Source organism: Geotrypetes seraphini, chromosome 7 (genome assembly GCF_902459505.1).
Source record: "Geotrypetes seraphini chromosome 7, aGeoSer1.1, whole genome shotgun sequence".
Lineage (NCBI taxonomy): Eukaryota > Metazoa > Chordata > Amphibia > Gymnophiona > Dermophiidae > Geotrypetes > Geotrypetes seraphini.
Genome location: NC_047090.1, coordinates 120081984 through 120106004, shown reverse-complemented (window position 1 = coordinate 120106004; position 24021 = coordinate 120081984). Strand labels below are relative to the sequence as shown.

General features: G+C 44.4%; 1 protein-coding gene across 1 annotated transcript in view; it reads right to left on the bottom strand.

The window, feature by feature from the left end:
• Positions 1-13699: 13699 nt before the first annotated feature.
• RHOV (ras homolog family member V) overlaps positions 13700-24021 on the bottom strand; it is a 28128-nt gene continuing 17806 nt past the window's right edge. The window contains exons 2-3 of the mRNA XM_033950690.1: positions 19841-19899; positions 13700-15624 (exon numbers count right to left, since the gene is read on the bottom strand). Coding sequence (XP_033806581.1) covers positions 15184-15624; positions 19841-19899 — 500 coding nt within the window. The 3' untranslated portion in view covers positions 13700-15183. The remainder of the gene's footprint in view (positions 15625-19840; positions 19900-24021) is intronic.

Genomic DNA, 24021 nt, shown 5'->3' with positions numbered 1-24021 from the left:
GAGGGGCGGGACCGTGGCGCAGGAAGCAGCGCAGGGATCGCTGACGCTGACTTCGTGATCCTGCTGCGGCTGCTTCATAGGTGGTGCGGGGGAGGCCAGGGGGGCGAGCGGTCCTTCGGGGTGGGTCGTGGGCATCAGGCCTTGCAGGGTGGGGCGTGCGGGCAGGCAAGCAGGCTTTCAAGGGGGGAGGGGGGTGACAGGCAGGCAGGCCTTCAAGGGGGGGACAGGCCTTCGGGGGGGGTGCAGGCCTTCAAGGGGGGCAGGCAGGCCTTCAGGGGGGTGCAGGCCTTCGGGTGGGGTGTAGGCCTTTGGGGGGGTGCAGACCTTCAAGGGGGTGCAGGCCTTCAAGGGGGGAACAGGCCTTCAAGGGGGGAAAGGCAGGCAGGCCTTCAAGGGGGGGACAGGCCTACAAGGGGGGGGACAGGCTACAAAGGGGGGGGACAGGCCTTCAAGGGGGGGTGCAGGCCTTCAAGGGGGAGACAGGGCCTTCAAGGGGGGGGAAAGGCAGGCAGGCAGGCCTTAAAGGGGGGACAAGGGCCTACAAGGGGGGGACAGGCCTACAAGGGGGGTGGGAACATGGCCTTCAAGGGGGGGGACAGGCCTTTGGGGGGGGTGGCAGACCTTCAAGGGAGTGCAGGCCTTCGGGGGGGGGGTGCAGTCCTTCAAGGGGGTGCAGGCCGTCAAGGGGGGGGGGAAAGGCAGGCAGGCAGGCCTTCAATGGGGTGGGACAGCCTACAAGGGGGGGAGAAGCTACAAGGGGGTGGTACAAGCCTTCAAGTGGGGGACAGGCCTTCGGGGGGGGTGCAGACCTTCAAGGGAGTGCAGGGCCTTCGAGGGGGGGTGGTGCAGGCCTTCAAGGGGGTGCAGGCCTTCAAGGGGGGGACAGGCCTTCAAGGGGGGGAAAGGCAGGCAGGCAGGCCTTCAAGGGGGGGACAGGCCTACAAGGGGGGGGGGGAGGAAGCTACAAGGGGGTGGGACAGGCCTTCAAGTGGGGGACAGGCCTTCGGGGGGGTGCAAGGCCTTCGGGGGGGTGCAGACCTTAAAGGGGGGGGACAGGCATGCAGGCCTTCAAGGGGGGGACAGGCCTACAAGGGGAAGGGAGCAGGCCTTCAAGGGGGGTGGCAGGCCTTCAAGGTGGGACAGTCAGACCTTAAGGGGGGACAGGCCTTTGGGGGGGGACCATGATTTAGAAGTACACGGAGGGAAGGGGGGTGTTCAAAGAGACATGCATATGCCAAACTTTGGGGGGGGGAAGAAATAATGGGTCTGAAAATAGAGGAGAGGGAGAGAGATGATGGGACCATGGGATTTAGGGAGGGAAGGAACAGAAAGGGAGAGAAATTGGACACAAGGTGATGGTGTGGAGGAGGGATAGAGATACTGGATAGGAGGGTAATTAGGAAAAGAAACGGAGAGAGATGGTGGACTCTGGATGGTGGGGAAGGAGGAGAGATGCCGGATGAAAGGGTATTTAAGAAAAGGTGGATCTGTGGAGGGGAGATGAAAAAAAAGGAAAGATACCAGACTTCCTGGGAAGGGAAGGGAAATGGAAAGGGAGGACAGAGTTGGCAGATGGATGTTAGCATGCAGAAAGAAGGAGACCCTGGCAAGCAAGTTATCAGAAGAAAACCAGAGCCTTGGACCAACAAGATTTGAAATATAACCAGACAACAAAGGTAGAAAAATTAATTTTATTTTCTGTTTTGTGATTATAACATGTCAGATTTGAAATGTGTATCCTGCCAGAGCTGGTGTTGGACTGCAAACGTGAGCTAGGATTTAACAGAAAGAGGAAAAGTCCTTTTTGTTTCTTTATTTTATTTACACCACAGCGCCAGTGTGGTTAGGAGAAGCCAAAGGGGTGAAAAGCTATAAAACCCACCAGGAGTTTGAAAAAAAATCACCCGAACTGGGCAGGAAAATCGAATTGAAAAACCAATTCAATAGGGCGAATCGAATCAAAATTTTTTTTTCCTGTATCTGCAGCATTAGTTTGCGCTACTTGTCTTAGACTTTAGGACTGGGATTGGGGAGAGATGGCATCCTCAGTACTTTATAATGCAAGTGAAACGAGGATTTGGTCAGACTTTTGAAGGGGTCTGCAGAAAAAAAATATTGTATAGGCCGGGGACATGAGACAGCAGGAAATGGGAACTTTCTTCCTTCTATTTTGTGAATGGAAAGGCTGAGGAGTCAGAGAGGGTCAGTTAAAATATGTGCTTTATAAGAAAATATAATAATGTGTTTTATAAAGTTTATAGCATAGCTGGCCTACCCAGTGAGGTGTTTCCTAGTGGAGATGGTGGCAGCGTGTCAATGTGTTGAGAGGAAGAGGTGGTCTGGGGAAATGTCTGCGTGAGCAAACTCCGGGCCCATTTCCACCCCCCAGTTAGTCCACTCCACTCAACTGATTCACACACTGAGTGGGTCTTTGGGTGTTGTTTTGGATCTCTTCCAGTGGTTTATCTCCTTCTGGTACAAGGAAGGAAACTTGTTATCCTTAGCATTGACCTACAGAATATGTTTGTAACAGCGCTGCTTGTGTGGCATTAGGCTATGTAGTGATCGAAAGAAAAAAAACAGACCTTTGCACATTTTTGCACTATATGGTGGGTGTATGAGGAGATTCACATTTCCTGCACAGCTAAGTCCATGTGAAGTTACCTTGTGCTGTATTTGACATCTAGCAAGGTCTCTGTTTGAAAGGAAAGATCTAAACTTAAAAATGAAGTGGCCAGAAGTTATGGTAAAAGCAGATAGTGTAGCTGGTTTTAAGAAAGATTTGGACAAATTCCTGGAGGAAAAGTCCATAATCTGTTATTAAGACATGGGGGAAGTGTCTGCTTGCCCTGGATCGGTAGCATGGAATGTTGCTACTCTTTGGGTTTTGACCAGGTATTAGTGTCCTGGATTGGCTACCATGAGAATGGGCTACTGGGCATGATGGACCATTGGTCTGACCCAGTTAGGCTATTCTTATGTTATGTTCTCATCTGTAGGGGCCTTTGTTTTCACTTCTTATTTTAATGTATTTTTTTTCTGGGAACTTATCAGTGTTTTTTATAATGGGAACAAAAATGGAAGAGAATTAATGTGTGTGGGATGAGGGGGTAACTAATTTCTTCAGCTAAATAATTCAATCCACTTCAAACAGACATAGGAGAACTTGTGCACCATTCACACACCCTCCAACCAAAAACGTCAAAAGAAAAAAACTGTTCGACAACCTCCTAGCCATTCGAGCTGCAACACTCGACCCCCAACTCTACAACCAATTGATATCAACCACAGACTGCAAAACCTTCAAAAAGAAATAAAAACCCTTCTATTCAAAAAACACATAAAACCGAACTAACACAATCAGAACTGTCCCAAGCATCACCTGCAACTACTCCATATGTACTTCTAATGTCATGACAATTTAGACATAATTTATGTTATGTTATGTTTGGAATAATGGTTACATATATGAGGTTCAATAAAAGAAAATTTTCACTGCCTGTTTCTATTCTGACCATTTATTCCATTTCATGGTTATTGCAAAAAAAATTTTTTTACATGGGGGGGGGGGGGGTGTCAAAAAATGATGGGCCCCGGGTGCCACATACCCTAGGTACGCCACTGGACGCAGGTGATGGTATGTGTGTGTGTGTGGATGTGTATGCTTGAAGGGACGTTTGGTGTCTTGTCTGGGAACTCGCAGTGTGATGATTTGTCTAGAGCTTGGCTGGGACGATTGTTGCGATGGCGGTTACGTCTTCGCCCTGACCCATGGAGGAGGAGGATTTGGCTGGGACGATCCCGCCCTCCTCTGTGGTCTTCAGGTTCCTATCTATGCATTTTATGTCTAAACTTTCCCAATGGCTAATTTGAATGTTAACTCTTTAAATGTTGATGGATTTCATTCACCAGTGAAACGTACCAAGATTCTGTCTTATTTGAAAAGAGAACGCTGTGACATTGCTTTTCTCCAAGAGACCCACCTGTCCGCCACAGAACATCTCAAACTCCGTAGGGATTGGGTGGGACAGGTGGGTTTCTCTGCCTACTCTTCCCGTAAGCGTGGGGTGGCGATCTTGATCCATAAGAACATTCCCTTCCATGTCCATAGGGAAATTACAGACCCGGAGGGTAGATACCTTTTTTTGATTGGTGACCTCTGGGGTTCCCCTGTGGTGCTGGGTACGGTCTATGCTCCAAATATATACTCACATAAATTCTTTTCCTCCCTGGTGGGGATTTTGGCTGCTTACTCATCCCACCAGCTGATCTTAGGGGGAGATTTCAATGTGGTGGCGGAGCCCCTCCTGGATTGTAAACCGGCTAAGTCAGCCCCTAGAGGACATTATAGTAAGGGAATCCCTTTCCTTCTGCAAGAATTGGGATTGCTGGACGCCTGGCGAACCCTGCATCCACTTGATAGCGATTTTTCCTTTTTTTCCCACCCTCATAATGTATACTCTCGCATTGATTATATCTTAATTTCTGATGGCTTACTCTCTAAACTAACCAAGGCGAGCATGGCCGCACCTATGCTGTCCGATCACGCCCTTCTGGGCGCTACTTTGCAGTTCTCCCCTGCCTCTTCGGGACGGATATGGCGGATGTCTCCTCACCTGTACTCGGATCCTGAATTCCGCCCTTACCTGGAAAAACGCTGGGATGAGTTTCTTCAAACGAATGAGGCGGATGACGTGAGCCCTGTAGTCTATTGGGAAGCGGCCAAGGCCGTTTTGCGTGGCCATATTCTGGCCTACTCCGCTGCTACTAAGAAAAAGAGGGACGGGGAATTGCTGTCCTTAATCGCTGAATTACAACATTTGCGTCGCTCCCACATCTCGTGTCTCACAAACGATTTACGGGAGAGACTCTTGGTCGTCAAACATAGAGTCAACGATATCCTCTCCCAGAGGGCCTCCCGTAACATCTACTTTTACAAATATAAATTGCATGCCTGGGGTAATAAAACGGGTCGTTTGCTGGCCAACTTGGTCCGGCCTCCTCGAGTCCGACATGTCATTACGCAAATCAGGGATGGGACAGGGAAAGTGCATACTCAGCAACAGGCAATTACAAACCAATTCCTTCACTTTTATCAGAAACTTTATGCTCAGCAACAGCCTGACGACGGAGCGCGTGACACCTTTTTCCACAATCTGATCTTGCCCTCGGTCTCTAACCAACAGCTGAAGGACCTTAACCTACCGATTAGCGGGGAGGAATTGCAACTGGCTATTCGGAAACTTAAACTGGCCAAGACCCCTGGGCCTGACGGATTTGGCCCGGAGTTTTATAAACTTCTGCCCTCGAAGGCTTTTGGCTCCCTACAGGCTTATTTTATGGGACTGCGATCGGACATACCTCCCGGATATACACATAACCGGGCTCATATCATAATATTGCCAAAACCAGGTAGACCCACTGATCAGTTAGGTTCCTATCGCCCCATATCACTATTGAATCAGGATATTAAGATCCTTGCTGGGATCCTGGCATCTCGCCTAAACTTGATCCTTCCGCATCTGATCCATGAAGACCAGGTGGGCTTCGTGCCCGGGAGACACGCCTCCATGAATTTACTTAAAGTACTCACGGTGCTACAGCTCCCTCATAACGCTTCCGACAGGGCTTTGATAACCAGCTTGGACGTAGAAAAAGCGTTCGATATGGTTTCTTGGCATCACCTCTTCTGGGTCTTGAACCGCTATGGCATCTCTGGGGACTTTGTCTCCTGGGTCACGGCTTTATACACTAATCCTACGTCTCAATTGCTGATCAATGGGGGACTTTCTAAACCTTTTTCCTTGGGTCGCGGCACACGTCAGGGTTGCCCTTTGTCACCACTATTGTTCCTTCTTTCTCTTGAACCTTTGGCCGTCCGCATCCGTCAGGACAGGGATCTTCTAGGCTTGGGCCTCGGGGGTCACGACTTTCGTATTAGCATGTTCGCCGACGACATGTTGCTTTACGTTCGGCATGCGGATGTTAATCTTCCTCGTCTGATGGCTATTATTAACTCGTTTGGACTTTTTATGGGATTAAAGGTCAATTATGACAAAACTGAGGCCTTACTGCTGAATGATTCCCCGGGTGATCTCTGGTTCCAAGGGCTGGGAGTGGGCATAGCACCTGGAAAACTGAAATACTTAGGGATCTATCTCTACCAGAATCCGAAAAAAATGTATGAGGCCAATATCACAGCGGCAATTGGTAGAATCCAGTCTCTCTGCCATAGATGGCGTTCCCTTCCCTTATCCCTAATGGGCCGTGTTGCTCTGGTAAAGATGGTACTCTTCCCGAAACTTTTATATGCAATTCAGTCAGTACCCTTCTGGATCAGTCGTGAAGATGAACGTCGCTATAACTTTATTATTCGCACATTTATATGGACTAATCGACGGGCGCGAATTGGTTTCCTTAAACTGTCCCGAGCCAAGGGGCAGGGGGGGCTCGGGTTGCCTGACCTACGATTGTACAATGTTGCATCTCTCTTTCGTTGGATCCATGAACACTTGACATCGCATAGGCGATACTCCCCACTGAACCTTCTAGCCACTTGCTGTTCTCCAGTATTGTTTATCTCATTTATGCATAGGATGCAGGGTTCGCCGGTCTCTTTGAGGTACCCCTCATTGACCTTTCTCTTTGCCTTTCAACGAGCATGGGCGTGGTGGCGGAAACTTCAAAATAAAGTACCTCACCAGTCTCCTTTTCTATCCTTGGTGGGTAATCCTAATTTTGCACCTGGCTTGCGGGGGTTGCCGGGCCTGAGGGGCCGCAAGGAGCGCGAGTCCACCATTTGGGATATCTTACACTTGGGGGGCGGAGGGTTTCCCTCTTTTTCCTCCCTTTGCACCCATTGGGGGCTCCCATCCACCCAGTTTTACCTATATCTCCAAATTAAACACTATTATGACTCATTGACCGTTCTTCCTACCACCACCTGGGAATGCGGGCCTTTGGACGAGAGGGCCCTTGACACACCCCCTCATAAGAACAGGATTGCTACTTGGTACGCGGAGGGTAGGGAGGGTGCGGGGACGCAGTGCCTCCAGCCCATTGCATTGGACTGGTCTAGAGACTTAGAACTCACGATGTCCCTTAATGACCTGCATGTCTTTTTTCAAAATATATATTTGTTTGTTAAATCTGTCCCGCTGCAGGAAACTCAATTCCGAATACTGCATAGAGCGTACCTTACCCGTACCAAAGGCTTTTCTATGGGGCTGTGGCCTGATGATTTATGTGTTAAATGTCATCTCTCGCCAGGCACATTCTTGCACTCCTTTTTTCTTTGTCCGAAATTTACCTTTTGGGATCAGGTTCACCGGTGCCTGGAGAATATCCTGGGGGGCACCTTTCAATGGAATCCGCCTGCTTTATTGCTGGGCGATGTGCAAGATTTATCTCAGCAAGACTTCAGTGTGTCCTCCCAGAAATTTATTCTCCACGCTATTTTGGTGGGGAAAAAGCTTATTCTACAGCACTGGGCTTCCCCGGAGGTGCCCTCCTTCCCTGTATGGATCAGCCGTATGACTTCATTGGCTTCTTTTGAACTACAATCTTACTCCCGGCGCTTACAAGGCCAGTGGAGGGACTATTGCGCGCTCTGGGATACCTTTCGGCAGAATCATTCTGCTAATGCTTCATCAACATGATCACAGCCTTACTGGTGTTTCACGGACCTGCCTCCCTCCTTGGGTTGGCACTGGTATATATTATTCCCTGGGTCCTTCTTATTTTTCCTAAGAATTTCGAACTTTGTTCATATTTTGCAATTACCTCTCCAATTGTATGGTTATTTACATTTATGGACACCCTTGTATTTTGTATTTGTCTTTATATTTTGCCTCCTTTTTTTACAATATTTGTTTTTATGGACCGGTTGGTCCTGCGACTCCTATGCACCTGGTCTTAGTAGTTACGTAGGGGGTTCCCAGTAGAATGCTTGGAGTGCGTGAGTGGGGGTGTCTGTGTTTGCTGGGGGATAGGGAGTTTGGGGGGGGGGAGACAGTGACGAATGCTTTGGTGGGAGCTGTAGGGTTGAATGGGGGTATGATTGGGGGTGAGTTTGCTTGGGGGGTTCGTCTCCTTCTGCGTCCACATTTATATTCAGGTTAGTTATTTATTTATAAAATACTGGGTGTTTGAGAGAACAGTGTGTCGACTCTGGCTTGATGGACTCTAAAATATGTACCTTGCTGCACATTTGTTTGCTGGATATTCCTGATATCTCTTATCTAGGTATTAGATTTACGTTGTGTATGCTGTTGTTCTCTTTTGCCCAATAAAGATGATTATACAAAAAAAGATATAGCAGAATTAGAAAAGGTACAACTATACAATGGGAGGGATGTTAGTGAACGAGAGTACCAAGAAAGGGACTTGGGGGTAATGGTGGACATAACAATGAAGCCGACGGCACAGTGCGCAGCGGCCGCTAAGAGAGCGAATAGAATACTAGGTATAATCAAGAAGGGTATTACAACCAGGACGAAAGAAGTTATCCTGCCGCTGTATCGGGTGATGGTGCGCCCGCATCTGGAATACTGCGTCCAATATTGGTCGCCGTACCTTAAGAAGGATATGGCGTTACTCGAGAGAGTTCAGAGGAGAGCGACACGTCTGATAAAAGGGATGGAAAACCTTTCATACGCTGAGAGATTGGAGAAACTGGGTCTCTTTTCTCTGGAGAAGAGGAGACTTAGAGGGGATATGATAGAGACTTATAAGATCATGAGGGGCATAGAGAGAGTAGAGAGGGACAGATTCTTCAAACTTTTAAAAAATATAAGAACAAGAGGGCATTCAGAAAACTGAAAGGGGACAGATTCAAAACAAATGCTAGGAAGTTCTTCTTTACCCAGCGTGTGGTGGACACCTGGAATGTGCTTCCGGAGGATATAATAGGGCAGAGTACGGTATTGGGGTTTAAGAAAGGATTGGACAATTTCCTGCTGGAAAGGGGGATAGAAAGGTATAAATAGAGGATCACTGCACAGGTCCTGGACCTGTTGGGGCCGCCGCGTGAGCGGGCTGCTGGGCACGATGGACCTCAGGTCTGACCCAGCAGAGGCATTGCTTATGTTCTTATGTTCTTAGAAGGGAGACAAAAGTGATAAAAGGGATGGGACGACTTCCATATGAGGAGAGGCTAAAGCGGCTAGGGATCTTCAGCTTGGAGAAGCGATGGCTCATGGGTGATATGATAGAGGTCCATAAAGTGGAGTGGAAAGGGTAGATGTGAATTGCTTGTTCACTTTTTCCAAAAATACTAGGGCTAGGGGGCATGTGATGAAGTTACTAAGTAGTAGATTTAAATCAAACCGGAGAAAATATTTCTTCATACATTTATTTAAACTCTGGAATTCGTTGCTGGAGAATGTGATGAAATCAGAGAGATTAGCAGGATTTAAAAAAGGCTTGGATAATTTCCTAAAAGAGAACTCCATAGGCCATTATTGGGGAAATCCACTGCTTATTCCTAGGATAAGCAGCATAAAATCTGTTTTACTACTTGGGATCTAGCTGGGTACTTGGGACCTGGGTTGGCCACTGTTGGAAACAGGATACTGGGCTTGATGGACCTTCGGTCTGTCCCAATATAGCAATTTATAATGTTCTTATTAATGGGCAGTTCTTGTGGTTGCAGATCTGAGGGAGGAGGCAACTCTTACCATTGAGAGGCCCACCTTTTTTGGCAGGCTTGCTCAATGGAAGCTATGCCGCTGCCTCAAATTATTGTAATGATCCTATCTTCAAAGCTACTGTAGCTCATCTGTGTTGAGCAGCTCTATCCTGTCCTATCACACAGATGTTCTATGACTATGGATATCTGTCCCAAAAGTGGGAAGCTGAGGATTGTAAGCTAAAGCGCATTCTCCCTGTGGTGAAGTTAAGCATAGAAACATAGAAATAGATGGCAGATAAGGGCCCACGGCCCATCTAGTCTGCCTACCTTAATGTCCCTCCCCTACCTTTTCCCTGTGAATAGATCCCATGTGCCGATCCCATTTGGCCTTAAAATCAGGCACGCTGCTGGCCTCAATCACCTGTAGTGGAAGACTATTCCAGCGATCAACCACTCTTTCAGTGAAAAAGAATTTCCTGGTGTCACCTCGTAGTTTCCCGCCCCTGATTTTCAACGGATGCCCTCTTGTTGTCGTGGGACCCTTGAAAAAGAAGATATCTTCCTCTGCCTCGATGCGGCCCGTAAGATACTTGAACGTCTCGATCATGTCCCTCCTCTCTCTGCGCTCCTCGAGCGAGTATAGCTGTAATTTGTCAAGCCGTTTTTCGTATGGTAGATCCTTGAGTCCCGAGACCATCCGGGTGGCTGTAGTTTTGAAAAGGACAGCAATGCGGAGGTGGGCCTGGTTGGAAATAGTGGTGGTGCCCTGGTGCCTGTGACCTGAGTTTATAAATACTGGGAGCTAGCCTGTAAATACCAGATATGCCTTTATTGCAGCAATCGATCAATGTTTTTTCTCTGTAGATATCACTGATTGTTCAATATCTGTTTCAAAATTATCACTGTGAGTGTCCTCTTATTACCTAACTATAACTGTAAGTATCATTATATCAGTGATCACTCAATGTCCATTCTCAAATTCATTACTATAAGCATCACCGATTGTTCAGTGTTCTTGGTCAAATTGTTACTGTGAGTGTCCTTTTGTTATCCGCCTAGATCTTCAGAGAGTGTGGAATACAAATGTAAAAATAATTTTTTTTAAAAAAACAAACATTTAGTGCCAGAGGTAGTTGCCTATATGCTTAAATCTATGTTCCATCCCCAGCCTACAGAGACCATCTCTTCTGAGCTGTAATAGGAAAGCAGTTGCTACATTCTCTCAGCCATGGACTTCCTCATTTGCATGTTCATCGCTGCATGAGACACAATTTGATAGGGATATTTTCTGTCAAGGAGATAATTTCTGATACCAAGTTTAAGATGAAAAAGATTACCACCCAGAATAAAAATGATTTTACCAGTTTTCATTAGAGAACTTGGAAGTTTCTATGTATTGACAAAACCAGAATCTTTTGACATGACAAGAACAGAGAGTGGGAACAGGGCAGGATTAACCAATAGGCCAAGTAGGCACGTGCCTAGGGCCCGAAATGGTCAGGGGGCCCGATGAAGGAGGGCATCAACATTGTTTTTTCCAAACAGCGATGGGCACCTCCAGCATCGATTGGCAACGCGCCCCCCCCCCCCCCCATCGACAGAAAGTAAGACAAGCAAGCAACGCGGGTAAGAAAGGCAACGGGAACTGTAATTGTGCAAGCGGTGCTGCTTTCCTAAAGCTTCCCTCTGATGCAGCTTCCTGTTTCCGCCTGGGCGCATGGTGGGGTGGGGCGGGGCAGAGGGGCCCAGTGTATTTGTGTGCCTAGGGGCCCCCGACGAATTAATCCTGCCCTGAGTGGGAAGGAAGTGTAAGTTATCCTCTCATAAAGCTTTATGAAAGAACCTGATCTAGTCCTATTGTATTCCCCTTCCTCTCTTAATTCCACATCTATTCATACCCAGTCTAGCTCTTGTTCAACTTTTCCTTGACCAGAAAAGGACTTCAAACAAGAAAGTCCACGGAAGCTGTTTCTGTTATACAGCTGATGTTTTCATGAAACTCTGGCACAGTGCCTGGGAAAACAGGGAACAAGATTTAAATTAGCTCTGGGAAGCGATGTATCTTCCTTATATATTCTTAACAATATATCTGTTGCCAGCTCCACCCAAGATTAAGTCATGGGAAAGAGAACCGATCTATTATATGTGGTTGAACTTGGGTATAAGCCAAATTTCATTAGCCTAGAGATTACTGTTGCTGATACAGTATACATATATCGACTGTCAACACAACTCGACTGTCATACAACTCTTTCCAGAAAGACTAGATGTGAACTTTAGACCCCAGAGAAATTTGAAATCAGTTTCCTTAATGAGATGGGTCTAAATAAGAGCAAACACTGTCTACACATGAAATGATCCAGACAGAGGCTTCATGGTGGTTTTGAAGATGAAGGAAACAGAAAGGGATTGATGACTGGAACCTTTTACTGAAGACAATATTTTTAAAATAACATGTAGACAAGTATAGAAAGTGAGAGAAGAGTGCATGAGGCCCTCTATATCCTGGAAAGGAATAGTCTATTTGCCTGTTGAAAGAAAGGGAATATGAAACGTTTCAGTAACATAAGTTGCTTTGCAAATGCCTGTTTAGATTTCGGGTTGTTTTTTGTTTTTTTTTCTGTAGAGTTGTCAGTTCAGCGAAGGTGTTTCTGCATGCGGGAGCAAGGCAGGGTATGATAATACAAGCAGTTTTGCATTATCAAAACTTTATCTTTTCAAAGAGAATAATTCATCAAGGGGCATTAACAGATTTAGCGCACTCTAAAACCCATTTTATTCCTATAGACATCTTAGCATTTAGCACACTCTACATTGGTTAGAAACATAGAAACATAGAAATAGATGGCAGATAAGGGCCACGGCCCATCAAGTCTGCCCACCCCAAAGACCCTCCCCACGGGGTTAGCGCACATTAATGAATTCCTCCCTAAACATTTACAGAGAAGCAGGCGCAATCTCTGTGGTTCTTCTATCCCTAGGCAGTTCTCAAAAATACACTGTATTTTCCTTTCAGAACTGGTTTTTACGAGCGCTCCCATTGCACTTAAAAAGTTCCAAAAGGTTTTGGGCCCCTTTTATGAAACCTGCGGTAGAGCTTTTTACCACAGGCCAGAGAGGTAAATGCTCTGACGGCCGATTCAATTCCCGCGAGCGTCGGAGCATTTGTCTTGTCCGCCCGCAGTAAAAAGCTCTACTGTGATTTGATAAAAGGGGGCCTTTATTTGTTATTCTGCCCCAAATCATATTTGTAGCTGACATGGAATTTTCTACAAGTTGCAGGTACTTATACCAGCCACATGCTGGAACTCTTAGGGCTCTTTTTATCAAGTCACGCTAGCGGTTTAATACACGGAATAGCGCACGTTAAACCACCGGCCACGCTAGCCGCTGACGCCTGCCTTGAACAGGCGTTGGTTTTTGGGCCAGCGCAGGGGTTAGCCTGTGATTAAAAGTCACGCGCGCTAACCCCGCTAGCGCGGCTTAGTATTTGCTGATTAATTGCTATCAGTCAGACTTCGGACTTACAATTTAAAATATGAATTTCAGGACTGAATATTGGTTTAGTAATTTAGACATACACATTGTATTAATGTTGGCATGAATGAGAATTAACCTTTGTGTCTGTTGGCTGCTAAAATCTTCTTGCAAGGGAGAGCTGGGTTTTGCAGCAGGTTCCTGCTCTCTTATTCCTGTATCCGCTTCAAGTACTTTAAACCTTCTTTGTACCTATCTTCGCTGATTGTCCAGCTCCTCTTATTGTAAACTGCCTCGAACTACTATGGCTTTGGCGGTATATAAGAATAAAATTATTATTATTATTAAATATGAGGCAATTTGTATGCTCAGACATTCTGCAAACAAAGAGGGCAGTCCTTTGACAGGGAAGAATCAGTAACAGTTCAGACTTGGAGGACAACATAAAACAAACCATCAAAGACGTTATGTTCTGTTGAAATTATTGAAATCACTGGTGCTGGCTACCGGCAGTGAAGTAATTAATTTTCACGGCTTGTGTTTTGTGTGTGTCAAATCCAAACAAAAGCTTTACTTGTAATCAAAATCACTTTATTGTACAAATAAGACAGTGGCATCGTCAGCTCCAAACACAATTCATTTTCTGAGCTAGAGAAACTCCACCCATGGATCCTGTGCAAAAAGCCCATAACAGAAGATGCCAACCAATCACATCTCCAGCCTCCCAGTACATAGAAAAAATGACACAAGCCCTGTCATTAAAACCCGCCCACATGAATTGTTGATGTCATATATATGTTTGCCAATAACAGGCACACATTATTCTAGTTGTGGATGCAAAAATCCAAAATAATTTTTGCTAACAAACAGCTTCTAATTTGACTAGAAAATGGCTGCACTAGATGTAAAGAAGGTGCCACAGATACGGACAAGCTGAGCGCCAGGAAAGTATCCGAGAAATCTTCCTCTGCCATTTGTTTTCCCTGCTCATCTGACACAGGATCTCACCCTCTCACATATACTCTCTCCGAATGAACAGCAGGGTTAGGACAAATTTCTTTATTAAAAGTGATAGCTTTATTCTTTTCTTTGGCTGTATTTCATTAAGTTACCTCTGACTACAGGATTATTATACTCAGGCCTTTTATTTTCAAATGTGTTTCTCCTATTTGGTGCCCATAACAAAACTAACTTGAAACAAACGGTCACTTGCTCTTTCCTTTCGTCTCTATTATGCTATCTTTTATGTTTCATTACTGTTATCTTTTGTGTCTCTTCTCTTTTTCTTCCTCATTCATTCTCTCAGTTCACTGCCTTTTCTTCTCATCTTTCTCTCTCTTTTCTAAACTTTCATGTGGCTTTCTTTCTTTAATCAGATCCCCAACACTTGGAATCTCTGTACTAAACAAATAAGCATGATTATGTATTCAAAGTTGAGACTGCGTGGGAAAAAAACAGTGAAGCCATCTGAGATCTCATCTTTCTCACTGTGTTTTCATCAGCAGAAGACTCAAAAGTGGTATTTCCTCTCACATTCTCCTACGTACCTAGAACTAACTCTCAACTAACTCAAAAAGTACCAGAGCTGTAAATACAAATGTTCCTGGTTTTTGCTTGTCTTTATGTTGTAATGCTAAATACTGCACAATTTCAGCTTGTATCTAGTTTAATAGTCTGCAGAATCTATCTAGTATATTTCTCTCACCAACACCTGGAAGACACAGTACAATAACCCTGGTAAAATATTGTTCTAACAAGCATGCTTCTTATCACAAGTTCCTTTCTCTGCTTTAGTCTCTTCATGTCCCTGACCTCAATGGTCAACATCTGTGTTTCAAACAAGCCTTAACTCTGGGACTGCAGATGGAGTCAGATAAGGAAGCTGAATGTTCCATATCAACGATGGTAACTGAACAGCTAATTCGCAACCCGGTTGCTCTTTGGCATACAACATTGCTCTCTGGTCCACATATAAATTGGGCTCATTGACTTCTTCTACAGTGGAGTCACAAGTCCACTTAAAGTGTAGTTCTAAGAAGTGGGGCCTCATATAAGGCAAAGTTTTCAATACAAGCTCACACAAAACAAAAATATTTTTTCCAGCGGCATTTGGACAGTCTTTTAATTCCTTTTACGGTCAGTTTTTTTTCAAGTCGTGCTTTATGCTCAATAGCACTGAGAATCGCCGTATCAAAGACCTCTTTAAGGTTCTTTTGGGTCAGAGCTGAGCACTCCAGATATGCCAGGGCCTGGATTTTCTCAGCTAAGCCTTGGGCCTGAGGTTCAGGTACTGGTTGGACATGACAGTGGCTCAGGTTGATCAGAACATTCACATCATCTCGTAGGTCGGCCTGCGTCCCCACCAGCACAATGGGGACATGGGGACTGTGAGTTCGTATCTCAGGGATCCATTTTTCCGTGACATTGTGGAAGGAACTGGGGTTTACCACACTAAAGCATACAAGGAACACATCGGTCTCAGGGTAGCATAGTGAGCGCAGACGATCAAAGTCCTCCTGCAGGGACAAGAAAACAGGAAAAGTCAATATCACTGTAGTAAATGTACACTTGCTTATATAACCAAAGGAGGTCTTTTATTAAAACATGTTAAGCAGTTAATGCATGAATTAGTACACATTAATCTATTCCATGTTCTTTTAACCCACTAGTTTATTTATTTTTAAAATGTATATTACTGCAATTCTACTTATGTAGAGTTGCCTAAATGTGTTTTGCGTGCCTTGCAGATGGCACAGAATGCCGCTGCTCATCTTATTGCGCATGTGCTCAAGTTTGATCATATCACCCCCGATATTATGCGCGCTTCATTGGCTGCCTTTGAAATGCGGGTAGAATTTAAGATCTTGTGTTTGATGTTCAAGGTGCTTCACAGCAATTGTCCTATAGCTGTTCGCTCACTTTTTCGATGGTTCCCTCATACCCATGAGTTGCGGTCAGCTGACAGTTTGAGACTGGAAATTCTATCCTTAGTAACCGTGAAAGTTGCTGATAATAGAAATTCCATGTTGTCGGTTCGGTGCCCGGTTCTATGGAATGCCTTGTCAGTTTCTATGCGTCAACTGACCATGCTTTCTTTGTCAATTTAGAAAAGAGGTATTATTTGCCCGTGCTTTTGGCACAAGCAGTGGAGGCGTATGAGATTCTATCTTTCAGTGTTAGGCTGTGGTTGGCACCAGCTTTGAATCGTCTTTTTGAAGATGTAATTTTAAGATTATGTAAAGATGTTCAGATGTTTTATGATTTTTTAAAATGTGTATTGCCATTGTATTTTGTTGTTTGCTAATTGCTGTTTTTGTATGTTTACATTGGTCCCCGCCTAGATTTGTAGTAAGGCAGGCTACAAATAATTTTCAATACATAAATAAATATTCCGCAATTCTATGCGGAGTACAATAAAACAACCAAATAATAAAAATAACAATTACAGCCTTATCATGCTAAACATTTTACAATTAAAACAACACAAAAACGAACACCTATCTCCCTCTGCTCTCACTTGATTGAAACTTGACTGTTGGCACATCACTCACTGCTTCAAGTTGAAAAAGTGCGCAAAAAACAAAACGGTTTTAAGCTTTTTTCTGAACTGTAATACCGATGAAGCTTGCCTAAGATCCAAAGAAAGCTTATTCCAATACAGCGGGGGTGTCCAACCTTTTGGCTTCCCTGGGCCTCATTGGCCGAAAAAAATGTTCCTGGGGACGCGCAAACGCTGCAGCAAGACAGAGGAGGGAGCCAGCAAGACGGTAAACACCGGGGGCAGCAGAGGAAAACACTGCATCGCCCTCGACCGGGGCCTCAGAAAATACTTCACGGGACCGCAGGTTGGACACCCCTGCAACCCAGCTTATTCCGCACAGAAAACATCACTTTCCGATAACTGAAAAGTTTCTAAGTGGCCAACATGAAGAGAGAAAGAAAAACACCTAACTTACCCCCTCCTTTACAAAGCCGCGTTAGTATTTTTAGCGCCGGCCGCCGTGGTAACGACTCCGACGCTCGTAGAATTCCTTCAAACATCCGAGCTGTTACCGCTGCAGCCAGCGCTAAAAACACTAGCATGGCTTTGTAAAGAAGGGGGTTAATCAATAGGCCAAATTGGTGCTAGAAATTGGAAATTAGCATCTCATAATTCATAATTGAATGTAAAGCGCACAGTGGTAGGTGCCTAGTCCAAAGTGTCAACCTAAAAGTGGGTTTGGTTAGGGGGTGGATCGAAGGCGTGTTTTGGGGCTAGGGGGTCTGTTTTTTAAACTTAGGTGTCATGTGCACAACTTAGGCGTGCATATTTAGGCCAAGAAAACCCTGGCCTAAATAGGACAGCTAGCAACGCCTAATGGCGCTTAGGTCAGTGTCTCTCAAACTTTTTTAGCTCTGGCACACTAAATGGAGCAAATGTTTCTTGCGGCACATTATAATCGAAATTATAAAATTGCAAAACCAACAAAAAATTAAATTTGAGAGTTATTTATTTAAAGTTCTTTAAGCTATGTATGGGTAATTGCAACAACGATGAAACTAAAGTAACATAGTAACATAGTAACATAGTAGATGACGGCAGATAAAGACCCGAATGGTCCATCCAGTCTGCCCAACCTGATTCAATTTAAATTTTTTTTTTTTTTTCTTCTTAGCTATTTCTGGGCGAGAAGTAGCTAAGAAGAAAAAAAAAAAAAAAATTTAAATTGAATCAGGTTGGGCAGACTGGATGGACCATTCGGGTCTTTATCTGCCGTCATCTACTATGTTACTATGTTACTTTAGTTTCATCGTTGTTGCAATTACCCATACATAGCTTAAAGAACTTTAAATAAATAACTCTCAAATTTAATTTTTTGTTGGTAGATAGAATTGAATTGCTAATCAATGCGACGGATGTGCTTGTTGAGGGCACATTAACTCAAAACGTAGCTCGATAATTGACAAGCAAACATGCATTTCATCATCCACCCTCTGCAGTTCTCTTTTTTAAAAAAAATGTAATTTCCGTCAGAGCTGAAAATCCAAGACTAAAAAGATCCAAACGGTAACAAAGCCTTGATTGCTTTGTTGCCCAAGTTAGGATAACTACTGAATAAAAAAAAAAACAAAAAACTAGAATTACTTGCCGTTAGGTTTCAAGGACCGATCACGTCATAGAATGATGCTTGTCTGGGTGGTTGTATGCTTACACACACAGACGCTCATAACATTGACAGATGTACATGTCATCTATGAAGCAAATTTTTTAAATAAAGTAAAATTCTGGAATCTCTCATGGAGTCTCTTCAGGGCACACAGTTTGAGACACTGGCTTAGGTGGTGCTAAGTGTTATTTTATACAGTGAGCCTAACTTTTCATGAGCCAGCACCAATTTTTTAGGCGACATATATAGAATTTGGGCCTTACAGCATAAAAAGTTCAAAAAAAACCAAAAATTATCCCAAAATTCGGCTCCCTTTTATCAAGCCGTATTAGGGTCTTTTATCACTTGCCGCTGTGGTAAAAGCTCCGACGCTCATAGGAATCCTATGAGCATCGGAGCTTTTGCTGCAGCAGCCGGCGATAAAAAACCCTAACCCTATAACAACTATTTTTAATACCCACCTTTTTAATATAGCTTTCAATCCTTAACCCTAATGAAGACATCATTAGTGACGTGGCAGTAGAGGGAAGGCCCCAGGGAAGGCAGTGAAGCAGCCTATTCGGTGCTGCCACTGCCGCCTCTTTTCAGAATGGAGTATTGTTGTGCTTGCGGTTGGCGTGGTTCTGCTGTGCGGAATGGGAAGAAGGGATGGAAGCAGCCTGTTACCATCACTGCTGCTTTTCAGAACAGAGGATTGATTTGCTCGCGGTCGGCGGGGTTCAGTTGTGCGGGATGGGAAAGAGGGATGGAAGCAGCCTGTTCAGTGTTGCTGCCGCCGCTGCTTTTCACTGAAAAGCAGCAGAGGTGGCAACACTGAACAGGCTGGATGGATGAAAAGTTTTCAGAATGGATGAAACGGAAGGGAAGTTTTCAGAATGGATGAAAAGTTTTCAGAATGGAGATATGTCAGGGCCTCGTGGTCATCAGGGTTCTGCTGCACGTGGGGGATGAGAGGGAGGGATGGAAATGTGCTGTGCAGGAGGATGGGTTGGCCGGGTCCTGCTGCATAGGGAGTATGGGAGGAAGAGATGGAAAGATACCTGATGATGTCATCAGTGATGTGGCGGCAGAGGGAAGGCCCCGGCGGGGAAGGCAGCGAAGCAGCCTGTTCAGAGCTGCTGCCGCTGCTGTTTGGAACAGAGGTATGCTGACCTCATGGTGGAAGGGTCGGCGGGGTTCTGCTGTGCGGGATGGAAAGATGTTGCACAAGGGGTCTCTCGTGGCCGGCGTGTCACTGTCTTCCATCGTCTCTAGATGGGATCGTCTGGTTGCAGGAAAATAAGCTCAGGGCTCCTACTGATTCTGCATTATGATAAGTTATATAATTTCTATTATGATATTATAACTTAATAATAATAGAAATGTAATGTGTATTGTATATAAAACTGCCCTACAAACCCGCCACAAATCTTCCCTTCCTTACTGGTCCCTGGAAAAATTTGCTTCTATAAAAGCAGTCCTTGGTGTCAAAAAGGTTGGAGACCACTGCCCTAAAATACATCGGAACTGAAAATTAATTTTCAGAAAAACATTTTACCGTTGGCAAGAACTTCAATTGTCAGAATATCATTTAGTTTGTCCTTACCTGCCCCGCTGTGTCACAAAGTTGGATCCGAACTGGAGCTCCATCTACAAGGACTTGAACTAGAGGAGAGAAAGGACAACTGTAATTCTTGGGTGTTTTGGTTTTGTTTTTTTTTCAAACACATGCATACACTATGAGCTTTAGTGAAATCTCACTTAGAATAATCCTAAAACTGCGTGGAGTTGCAGCTGCAACCCTAAAAGGCAATGGTCCTTTAATAAGCTAGAAGAGTGATACAGGAGAAGGGAATGGGGGAGCTGGGCTTCACTTGGGAATTTTTAAGCATGTTTATCCAAAGTGGACAGAATGTAAGGCAGATTGAAAGAGCTATTTTGGTTGCTTACTAGTTGGTAGGGTTACTAGACGTCCAGATTTACCCGGATATGTCCTCTTTTTTAGAGGCTGTTTCTAGAGACATGTCCGACATTTTGTCCAGGTTTTGAAAAGCTTCTAGCTTGGAACCGCGTCGGGAGGGCATCTGCACATGCGCAGATGCAATGCGGTGATGTCATGTGCATGCGTGCATGCATGCGATGTCATCGTGTCACACCTGCGCGTGTGCAGATGCCCTCCCGACGTGGCTCCGAGCACGCGAACAGGTTGAGGGAGGCGGGGGCTAGGGTAGTACGGGGTGTGACGTGGACAGAATGGGGCAGGGCTGGGTAGAACTGGGCAGGCCTGGGGGAGGGATCATGGGTCCAGCTTTTACAATAGTAAAATCTGGTAAACCTATCATCTGGGGCTCCTTTTGCGAAGCCGCGCTAGCGGTTTTAACGCATGCACCAGATTAGCGCACGCTAGCCGGAAATCTACCGCCTGCTCAAAAGGAGGCGGTAGCGGCTAGCGCATGCGGCAATTTAGCGCATGCTATTCCGTGCGTTAAGGCCCTAGCGCGGCTTTGTAAAAGGAGCCCTTGGTCATTATTCAGCCGGCACCCGCATAGCTAAGTGGGCATATGGAGGACTACTGTTTCTGCAGTCCTATGCGCCTTCTTAACTATGTGGGCAGTGGCACTGAATATTACCAGCTCCTCCCTGACTCTGCTCTGTAACGTCCCTGCCCAGCCCAGTTCCAAAGTGTCTAGTTATTCAGCAGGACTCCCAGTTAAGTGCCACTGAATATCGATGGATAGCAGGCACTGAGAAATTTCAGCAGGCGGGAGCCTCTCCTGCCCACTTATATCCCTTTCAATATTGACCAGTGTGTTACTAAGAGGCTCATTTTCAAAAGAGAAAACCTTAAAAAAAAGTGGCATAAAGTGACTCTTGGATTCTTTTTTTAATATAAAGTGTCCAAATTGCCACTTTCATAACACAGTTTTAGAGAGTTTTCTATGCTGGTTGTCTGCAGTGCATCTAAATCTTAAGGGTGTGTGTTGGGGGGTGTTTTAGGCAGGATTAGGGTAGACCTAGGATTTGGACATTTTTCTGCAATAATGGACCGTTGCAGAAAACATCCAGGGCTAGACCAGTTTCAACAGCAAATTAGTGTTAACAAGGTGGGCAAACTGACCAGTGGTGGCTGACCTCCTCTCACCCTCCAAGGTTGTGAATGAAACAGTGCATATCAGCCTGTATGACAGCTTCAGATGTTATGGCTAGTCCTATTAGAGCAGCAAGCAGTTTTCTGGAGTAGCCTAGTGGTTGGTGCAGTGGCTGCAGAGAAGGAAACCCAGGCCCATATCCCACTCTAACTAGCACACTTGTGGTGGAAAGTGTTTGCTCTTCAAAACCTACTGTACAGACATATAGGCGACGTGCAGGCATATGGGCTATTGGGGAGGTATACAGTTGGGTACAGTAGGTTTAGGGTGAGTTTTGGAGGGCTTCTCATTAAATGTAAGGAGGTTATAGTGAGATGTGTACCTGGGACCTTTTATATGAAGCTCACTGCAGTGCTCCCTAGGGGGCTCCACTGCTTTGCTGGGATGTTTGTGTGGCCAGTCTGCTAAGAATGCTGACCCCTCCTACATCCCAATGCTGGGTTTTGTGCATTTTTTACCTGTGTATAAACCGCTTTGAGTGTGATTGTATAACTACAAAAAGGCGGTATAAAAGTCCCAATCCCTTTCCCCTTTTTCATTTGGACCTTTTTTTGAAAATGGTTTAAAAGGAAAGATGCACTGAGGACATCTAGAACATCTAGAAAATGGCCATTTTCAAAACAAAAAGATAGACGTTTTTCTGTTTTGAAAATGGTCATTTTGTCTACTGGATTTTTGGACATTTTTCTCAAAACATCCAAAATTGTATTTAGTGCTGAGAGTTGAGGGGTCAAATTTCAAAGCCATTTAGGCAGGTAGTTAGTAATTTACCTGTATAAACTGGCATTCTGAAAATTAACCCCCTCCACACTCAGCACTCCAGCGCTTCTGTAAAACATGTTTAGGATAAAGGTACCAAGCAAACTGTACACGTTTCAAAATGATCAAACTCTTTTGTCACATTTCTATGGAAATACTCAGGATTTCACTTGAAAATTGATCTCAAGTTAGGATAAAACTCACACTGAAAGATAAAACCAACAACCTTGTACTACAACTATGGCAAATTGTAACCTGTTATCTGTATATTATGTATTTTGGTATTAAATCCCTAGTATGTGTTGAATTAGGATAAAAACTTGTATTGAAAAAAACTTGTAACTGGCCAATTTTAACCTGTTAATTGTATATATGTATGTTAACCTGTAACATGTTCTGAGCTCTTTGGGGAGGATGGGATAGAGAATGAATTAAATAAATGACTTTTATGGCATAAGTGTAATAATAATAATAATAACTACGTGATTCAGGTGATCCCAGACACAATTCTAACCTCTCAGATTGTAGGGATGGGCAGTCGTTCACAACATTTCCTCTGTCATATCCTGTCACTGGCCAATGAAAACCGTTTTCAGAAGAAAGCTAAGTTTTTAATAAGTTTTTTTTTTTTTAAATTTTAAGCAAACACTATTTTTTTTTTTTTTTAAATTATTTATTCGTTTTGAAATCCAATAAATAGTGCAACAGGTTAGCAAGCAAATAATATAATAGACAGCACTCCAAACAATCAAATGATCTGTAAGTACTTAATACCCCCCCAGCCCTCCTACCCGCCCCCATCTGGATGTGCACAGCATTCTTTTCATGAATCAAAGGGAAATACAATAATAATAATACTTAATATAAATCAATAGCACCATATAATAATAAAACCTAATAATTAATTCTTACAAAAAGTTATTAATGGACCCTAAATCTCCTTAAATTTACTATGATGTCCCAATTGTAACGAATTCATATGTTCGAATTTATATACACTGTTAACTATTGCTGCCATTTAGTACAAGGAACCCTATAACCATTAATATTTCACAGATAAATATGAATAAGTAATAATAGGAACCAGTGTCAGCTTTGGCACCATGCTGTGGAATTCAAGATGCCAAGGCTGCATTAAAAACCATAAAGACAAGGAAAGAATAAGAGTAAGAAGAATGTGATAAAGCAAAGCTTAAATGTTCCACCCTTTCAGTCCTGTAGAGAAATGCAATCAAAGGGATGGATTTGGATGAAATCACTTGCTTTTGAAACCTGAGCTCAAGGGGCATTCCAAATTCAAGTGCAATTAGTAGGCACCTTCCCAGGATGGCGTACAATCTCTTTTGTGGGTATATTTGTAGCTGAAAATCTAAGATTTGGTAATAGTAATTGTTTCTAAGGTGTTTGGCAAGGTAGTAATGTGACGATTTGAATTTTTAATATGCTTATAATTCTACTTTTCTGTTTTAACTGGTGACTAATTATGCTCATAAAGAAGAAACTTGTTACATTTTTTAGGTTTGAGGGTAGGTATTGGAATTAATTGTTTGGGAAACACCCGTTCCACCCTGATAAGGGTAAGTAGTACTGATAGATGTTATAGCAGTGAATATGTTATTGAAGTTTATTATACCCATCAGTTACGGGATTGTTCAAGATTGGCCCAGGTCGCTTAAGGTCCCATCAGAACCTTAGGTCCCTCACCAGTGCATTCCAGGATGTACTGGGGAGGAGAAGGCCCGCCATTTTGAAGAGGCGGGCCTGCTGACCAGAGGGAGTAGGCATCCCTCTGGACGGCCTTCATAAACAATGTGGAGGGGGGGGTCATCAGAGGCATGATGGTGGCATGAAGGAGGCATGATGGTGGCAGCGAGAGGGA